This window comes from Aegilops tauschii, chromosome 5 (genome assembly GCF_002575655.3).
Source record: "Aegilops tauschii subsp. strangulata cultivar AL8/78 chromosome 5, Aet v6.0, whole genome shotgun sequence".
NCBI lineage: Eukaryota > Viridiplantae > Streptophyta > Magnoliopsida > Poales > Poaceae > Aegilops > Aegilops tauschii.
Window position 1 is genome coordinate 569,339,770 of NC_053039.3, and position 8,648 is coordinate 569,348,417.

At 43.2% G+C, this 8,648-nt stretch overlaps 1 protein-coding gene across 1 annotated transcript; it reads left to right on the plus strand.

The window, feature by feature from the left end:
• The first annotated feature begins 356 nt into the window (after window positions 1–356).
• On the plus strand, window positions 357–3,201 carry LOC109739732 (uncharacterized). The gene is made up of 2 exons (XM_020298788.4): window positions 357–2,720; window positions 3,008–3,201. The coding sequence occupies exons 1-2, from the start codon at window positions 1,592–1,594 to the stop codon at window positions 3,037–3,039; spliced, it is 1,161 nt and encodes a 386-aa protein (XP_020154377.3). The 5' UTR covers window positions 357–1,591; the 3' UTR covers window positions 3,040–3,201.
• Window positions 3,202–8,648: the final 5,447 nt, after the last annotated feature.

Sequence of the window (8,648 nt, forward strand, 5' to 3'; positions counted from 1 at the left end):
GACATATATCACAAAGTCTCAAGCACAAATTCACAAGCACACAAACACAAGCATGAGTACATAAGGTCCACAAGCCCAAATTTCTCAATATAACCTGAAGCCTATGTATTTCCAAACGTTGAAGACTGGTGTCGCACCATCTTTAGGCATCATTCGATTTCATTTGATCCAACTGTAAGCATGAGATAGTAAGATAACTAATGAGGACAAAAATGAAGATTGAAAAGTTCAAAGAGAACTCACAAAGATGAAGCCAGGAGCATGCAGAGGAGGAAGGGTTGGCATCTCTGGCGGAGCTGTGCCATGCAGAGCATAAAGATTCTGGCTCGTCTACGGTTGTTGAGCCAACATCGCCTGCATTTGCATACGATTCGCATCCTGCTCTCCCTTTGTTAATCATGATGTTAATAAACAGAGAATAACTCCGGGGGGGATAAAGAAACAAAACTGCACGTACAAGTACATCTTGAATAATCCATGCATAGGGCACCCAACAATAAACATCCCATAAGAGCATCTCCAACAGCTGGCCTAAAATAGGGCATCAAAAAGTGATTTTTTTAATTTTTAGACAAAGAAATTTTTTATTTTCCAACAGCTGCCCAAAAATAGGGCACCAAAACATCAAAACTAAACAAGATCATTGCAAATTCGATCCAAACATGCTAGCATTCGAAGTTTTAAACATGCAAACTTAAACATAGTTCGGGTACGATCATGCAAACACACATAGTTCAAGTACAAAATGCAAACTTAGAATACCAATAACTACAGACAACTAATAGTGAGGAAGATCACTCCAGTCAATGTTGGAATGCACCACACCATGAACATTGTACACATATGTACATATACTCACCCCTATGAACGTGTGTATGTGTGCATATCATCTTGAGATTGATGAAATCACCATACGCGCCTCCGTAGACGACGAGAATATCTCCTCCACTGAACGAATATCATCAGGAAGTCTAAATAAATCCAGAAAAATGTGATTATCAGTGTCAACTCTAGTACAATTTAAACCCTGATGGGCTATTTTCACCACAAAGAGCCTTGCCATCTGAGCTTGGCTCATTTTGCTATTAAGATCATAGTTTGATGGACCTGATTATGTTACCACAACCCTGCATTTTCTAGGACTAGTTTTTTTTTGGGGGGGAATGCATTTTCTACTTGTTTACTCTCTTTTTTAGAAGCTCTTTGAGAAAAGTGGTATGCTACTCCTGTCATGACAGAGCACTAATTGTTGTTAATTGATTGGCTTCAACGCAGCAGCAGTTAATTGCCTCCTCGTGCGCGCACATGCTGAGCACAAGAAAGAAAAAGCTTGAAATATATACCTACCACCCCAACCATGCACACACCACACCATGACCATAGTGGAGTTTCCTGCCTCTTTCCAAAGCACACCGCGTGCATCTCTCACTTTGCTTTAATTAACTATTATTCCCTTAACACCGCGTATCTCTCTCGCTTTGCTTAACGGACACATGTATCCACTGGAGTACATCATATATATCCACACAGAGTCTCTCTGCAGCTAGCCTCCATCTCCGTCCACTTTGACTTGACCCTCCACCGATCCACCATGCCTCAAACACTGCCGGACGACCTCCTTGAGGAGGTCTTCCTCCGCCTCCCGCCGGGCGAGCCCGAGCACCTCCTGCGCGCTTCCCTCGCCAGCAAGCTCTGGCTCAGCCTCCTCGCCAGCGCTCGCTTCCGTGGCCGCTACGGCGACCGCCACGGAGCTCCACCCATGCTCGGCTTCCTCTACTCCTGGCCTGAGTACGCCGGTCCGGAGGACGAAGAACACAAGCCGCACTTCGTCTCGACCACGAAGTTCGCCCCACGTGTCCCCGACGACGAGTGGAGCGATCTGGCCTACGCTGCGTGGGACTGCCGCCATGGCCTCGTCCTCCTCGGGGATAGGTGCAGGTCGCCCATGGGGTTCGTCGTCTGGGACCCCATGACGGGCTGCAGGTGGGAGCTCGACGTGCCGACGGGATACATGTCCACTAAACAACGGGGGGCCGCTGCCGTGCTCTGTTCTATGGCTGGCTGCGACCACCGCGTGTGCCATGAGGGGTGCTTCCGGGTCGTCTTCATCAGCCTGGACCCGAAAAATGGTGTTGGTGTTGCACGCGCGGGCATCTTCTCCATGGAGAAGGGTGGGGTGAGCAAGCCGTGCTCTCCTCTTCATCTTGACGATGGAGCAACCATCGACCAAATGCCATCTGTCCTCGTCCAAGACGCACTTCACTTCATGGTTCGGCAACCTCAACCTTATGTAGCACGAGCAATTCTCAAGTACGACTTGGGCTTTGATAGCTTATCGCTGATTCATGTGCCGCCGGAGTTGACTACGACTGTTGGTAGCACCATCCTCATGGCGATGGAGGATGGAAGTTTGGGGATTGCTGGGATTACACACGAGGATAAGTTTATCCTCCACCTCTGGTCCAAGCAGATGGGTTCTGACGGAGTTGAGGCATGGACTCACCGTAGAGCTGTAGATCTCAAGGAATTCCTCCCCATTCAAAATACCAAGAAAAGAGTTATTAGACTGATTGGATCTATGGAGGGCAGTGATATCATTTTCGTTACCACAGATCTTGGCATCTACGAGATTAATCTCAAGTCATTACGGTGGAAGAAGCTATTGAAGAGAGAAAGGTTCCGTGCCTTGATTCCGTATGTGAGTTTCTGCAATCCACAAGGTATATGTCCTTTCTTTTGGGTTTTTGGAAACATTTCTTGTATAAATAACAATACATTAATCATGGCAACAAAATGTCATGTTTAATTAGATCAAAAGTTATATATATTTGATGTTTCACTTAGTATAAACATAGATCTTGAAGTTTGGAATATGCGTATGCATGTGCCCGAACAAACTTTGAGTGATATGTAACACACAAATGTTACGCCTCCCTAATTGGCAATATTATATAACATCACTTCATCTCCTTTCTTGAATCACACACTAACAAATCTATATTTGCAGAAAGGGTGAGCACAAGCGATGCGGCTCATTGATGACAGAGAGTAGTTGAATATGCTTAATGGCACGAGGCCACTAACATAATTTCGAGGTGGTGGGGTCTTGTGATGAGTTATGCACTATTTAGTTGCTGGTATGTGCAATGGTGTATGTTTTCTCACCTCGTTGGTGGTTTTCATGAGTGACCTTGTTAATTTCCTCGTGTTAGTGGAATGTGTAAGTGGGTGAATGAATTGTCTTCGTAATGAACAGCTAATTTTTGTAGCATTAACTCTGATGTTTAATTTACTGGAAAATGCATTTGTAGACAATATCTTAGTGTTCCCATATTCTAATAAAATTGTACTACAATTTACACTCCCAGTTTTGATCAAATCTCTAAATTCATCTCCCAAAAGGTACATAGCTCATTTCATTATGTGTTGCATCTTTTTTGCCTGCAGAATATGGTGCCCATGTAGACATAGATGCCCCATGTAGTATGATGAACATATTCATATGTTCAATCATAGAGTGTAAGGCTATAGTGATCACTGCAACTGTCTTGGTTTATCATACTTTCCAAATGTTCACAGATTTTACTTAATTCTTGGACAAGCTCTTTTTTTGTTCAAAGGGTCAACACACATTTCTCTAAACTTCAGTGCCTCTATATATGAAAGAGGTGTGGCTTTTTTCTAGATGCTTGGTAACTAATTAACTTTGTTCATCATTCATTGTTAAAACAAATTGCCTCTTCTTATCTTGGTGTTTGTGATGTGGAAATTTGTTTCTTTACATCTGGATATATATTTATATCTTATTATTTTACTACACAGTCCTAGATAATTGCTTGTTTTGTTGGTTGAGTATGTTGAGGAGGAGGATGCCATTCTAGTCAACAAGAAATATGGTCACCCGGAGGCAACTTGAGTCCTGTAATTAACCTTGTCATCGGCAGGTCACTACTAGGAAAAGCCTACTAGTGGCGCACCAGTTTTTCCTACTAATGGCGCACTACTGGTGCGCCACTAGTACCACGCCACTAGTATTTTTTACTAATGGCGCACTGGCGCACCACTGATGCGCCATTAGTATCTGGTATACTAATGGCGCACCAGGCAGTGCGCCATTAGTATAGGCCACGGTGCGCCATTAGTATGCCTCCCAGGGGGCCATATTTACCCATGTGCTTTGCCATACTAATGGCGCACTGCGGGGTGATGCGCCATTAGTATCCTTTGGCATACTAATGGCGCACGTTGGGGTGATGCGCCATTAGTATGTATATTAGGGATTTTTTTCTTTTCTGATATTTGCACAGATTACAAAATATATTATTGGACAGAATATAAACAGCACCACACAGCAACAGCAGATTCATCGAATACAATAGAAGATTAGTCTCCGAATACAATTCATCATATTAGTCTCCGAATTCAAAAGACCGAACAAAGATAGAGCATTACAAGTCTCGAGACCGCGAGTAGCGAGTTTGTCGAAAGTAATACTAATCCTAACAAGTCCTACTAATCATCATCATACAACTTCTACTCGTTATTAATAACAAGTCATACGATCATCATCCTGATAGTCATCGAACCAACCCTACTTAATTGTTCTTAGCACATGATCATCAGTATTAGGCAGGACCTAAATACCCTATTTAAGGTAAAATAGCATAAAACAATATAGACCCTGACTCTCCATTATGGAGAATGGAGATCATCCTGTCTCCAATTCTTGCGCGGCGCTTCCTTTTGCTTCCAAGAACCTCCTTATGACTGTCCATACATTTTTTCCATTCTCTGATTAGCATGTCTCCACTTCTTCTAGAAATCCGGTATGGACAGTTGAGATTCGTAGGATGACCTGGATATAAGTTCAAAACACGAAGGCTGCCATTCTGATACATCAAATGAGGCACACAATCCTCTGGGATTCTCTGTTGAAAAACATAGTAATAACTTCATAGTTAGCAATGATGTACTAGTTTTAGAAGTATGCAAAAGATGCACGGATGTCGTAATAGTAAAAAATCTTACCAGGGTATCTCCATGGTAGTTACCGTAGTTCAACACGTGCACTAGTGGCACGTATTGACCATAATGTTGAGGAGTTTGATTGTAGATATTGTAATTCTCAAGATCAGTACAAAATCCGACCAGATGATTTTTCTCCTGATAAGTTAACTCGGAGCCATCGGTGTAGTGGGTTTTGTCTACCATGTTCCGCACATTTTTTGAACAATCAAAATAAGCTGTCAATGGAAATAAGTTATCAACTATTTTGAAATAAACAATATAAATTAGTTAATAATTAACTATGTTTGAGAAACTCACATAGCGGTAGAACTGGAGGCGTATCAACAAGGACCCAAATGTCCATATTGTCTTGGTCGATGTCAGGATCACCAAGATCCATGGTGACAAGCATACCCTCATCAAAACCATACATCTTGCAAAATGCTTCCCAATTTTTGCAACCAAAGTGGGTTACGCTCTCAGCATTATACAGATTTACTTCAAAATCCACATCATGATGTGTCCTTAGGTGAATTTTCTTCGTTTCAAAATTTTCATGATCTTCAAAATCCATCCTCTCCAAGACATAGCGTCTTGCATGGCATGGGATAAACTATACTCGAATTGTAAAAGATGAAATTACACGTTGAAATAGTTGAAGTCATGCTTAATTATGAAAAAAACACTTGTCATCGTTGCGTACCGTTTCAACTTCGAAGGTCTCCTCGAGCTTAATGCTGAAGCGTCGATCATCGTCCAGGTGAGTCCTGTCGCACAGACCTCGACCGTCGTGGCACCAGTCGCACTCCCCCGGGAGACTTTCGTCGTCCGATGACGACATTTCCTATGTTCATAATTCAAAACTACATCATCTCTGTTGGGTCCAATAAGATAATCCACAGTGTGGTGAAAACACGCCCTTCGAACTGGTTTGAGCAATTGGTGAATGGAGATGGTCTAAGATTTTCAGTAGTAAGAAGTGAAGTGGTAATTTTGAGAGCAAATGGTTAGGATGAGTGGTTCCTCTTTCCTGTTCAGCTTTACAATAGAATATTGTTAGTCATGCACACTTGTGCATTTTTAGCCAGGCCCAGTGGAGTTGGCCTAAAAACATTTCTTCTTTAAGCCTGCTACATCCATCTCAAGTATTTATGGTCAAGGGTTAGCAGGGCCATCCAAATAGAATATGTGGTATGGGGTTTTTTAGTAGGTCATCCTACCAGATTAGGGTTTATCGATGACGAGCAACTGACATTAGTAATAACTATGAGTAGATATCACACTTCTATATGTATAACACAAGAGGCAGTTGATCCTACTTAATTAAGTACTAAGATACCCCGGCCCATGCATTAGTCGCAAGTGCCCCATATGTCCTATTTTTAGCAAAGTCATGCTAAAATTCACGGAAAATTTCAGCATGACCTTTGCTGAAAATAGGACATATGAAGTACCCGAATTTGCCGGAACGGAAGTTAATCGATATTTCGGCAAACTCAAGGGCCTCTCGGGGTACAGCAGCAGCATCACAAGTTGACAAAATTCCCAAGTAGTACATTTCTGCAAGTAGAAACACAAGCACCACTCATGGGCTAGTAGTAAAGCATTGATGTATATAGCAGCAGTAGTAAATTAGATTGTACCACTCATGGTACATTTCTGCAAGTAGAAACACAAGCACCACTCAGAGCAATGGAGAGGAAAATCTGACAATAACTTAACTGCAACCAAAGAAAGACCAAGCAAACTATTGCAAGTACAGTACACTAACTACTTCACTAAACACAATTGCCTAGCAGCCTTCTAAGTTGATGGATGTAGACTGATCTGCTAGCCGCTTCACACGAGGAAAACCTGGATATGCCAACATCATTCAACCCTGAACCACAAAGGCGACCAAGCAGTTCAGTCAGAATGTAACATAGTTATCCTTTTCTCATGCCAACTATCGTGCAATTTATCAAATTCTAATGTTCCTAGCGATGACTATTACTAAGCTTTTGATGAGCACACGCAGTTAATTGTGCAGCAAAACTCCATGAAGTGTCCCAAACCGATGACACGGTCGTAGGGTGCGGCTTTAAATCAGGCCGGTTAATGGCCACGAACAGGGCTGTGACCGGCCGACCTGATTGCAAAGAGGATGTCCACTTGTAAAATCACCAAGGTACACTGCTGATGTGTGCAGAGTATTCAGGTGTTGAGGGAGGGCTTGCAAGATCCTTCCAATCTCTTGTATATGTAGTAAAATTTTCCTGACGGTTATTGAATTCGGATCAATCTGGTTGTTACTCTATCATCTTTGATCAACTATTAGCCGCAGTTTGAATCGGAAAGTCATGTGCACCCGTTAAAGTGATTTAGAAGTTACATGGTAGGACCGCTAATCGGAACTCATTTGGTGAATCTGTTGTTGGACTGCTGCTGCCGAGGCTAGAGAAAATCCACCACTATAGCAGGCTACATGTAGTTGTCGATTGAAAATCCAATGGATCATCCACTCTGCTATGTTGAGCCATTGCATACCAAAAAGGGACTGGTGGGTGCCAGTCGACTGAATTCCCAATTTGGGTCCGTCGCTGTTCTTCATCATGGGTTACTATCACAGTTAAATCTTCGTGTAAATTACATCAAATTTAAAATCAGCACAACTACAAAACCTACACATTGACAACTACCAGTGAATCACATTGTAAATTCAATGAACTTGCAGTTGAAGAAACCATCAAAAAGCAAGATTCATACTGGAAAAGAAAACGATCAGAGATGGGGGACAGGGGAGAGGGAGGGCGGACGCCGGCAGCCGGAGGGGCGGGAAGGGGATGAGCATACCTGCGCTGGACGCAGGTGGGTAGGGCTGGAGCTCGCCCCGGTTCTGCTCGATGATGGAGTTCGTCCGATCCTGCAGAGAGAAGGGGAGGTGGAGGAGTCCGTCAAACAGAGCCATAAAGAGATGTGGGGCGGCGGGAATGGAGGGGAGGAGGGAGGTCGAGGTGGACGCCGGCGGGTCAGGAGGGATTTACCTGGCCGCCTCTCGATTTGGCGCGTGGAAGACGAGGTGGGGCGGCGGGTAGACGCGGGGGCGGCGGCGCGGGGGAGTTGCAATGGTGGGGGGCGCGGGGGCGGCGGGGGTGGAGTCCGACGGGGGTCGGGGCGGCGGCGTCGTGGGTCAGGTGAGCGCGCGGGTGGACTGGCGAGGGAGAGGGAGGAATTAGCTAAGGGGGGAAACTTACTAATGGCGCACCCCGAAGCGGTGCACCATTAGAATGTTTTTTTTACATAGCAATGGCGCACTCACGATTGGTGCGCCATTAGTAATCTTTTTTTATATATAGCAATGGCGCACCAGCCAGAGGTGCGCCATAAGTAATTTTTTTTATTATTATTTTTTGTTGCATCTAATAATTTTTTAGAAAATGAATATGAATATGAAACATTAATAATTTTTTACAAAAACAGTAATAATTTTTTTAAAAATATCATCAAATTTGTTATTTGAAAATATTTATGAATATGAAAAAATATCATCAAATTTATTATTTGAAAATATCATCAAATTTGTTATTTGAAAATATAATCAAATTTGTTTTTTTTTGCAATTTTAGTTGCATTCATTTGTGACAGTGGAGCGGGCCGGGGAG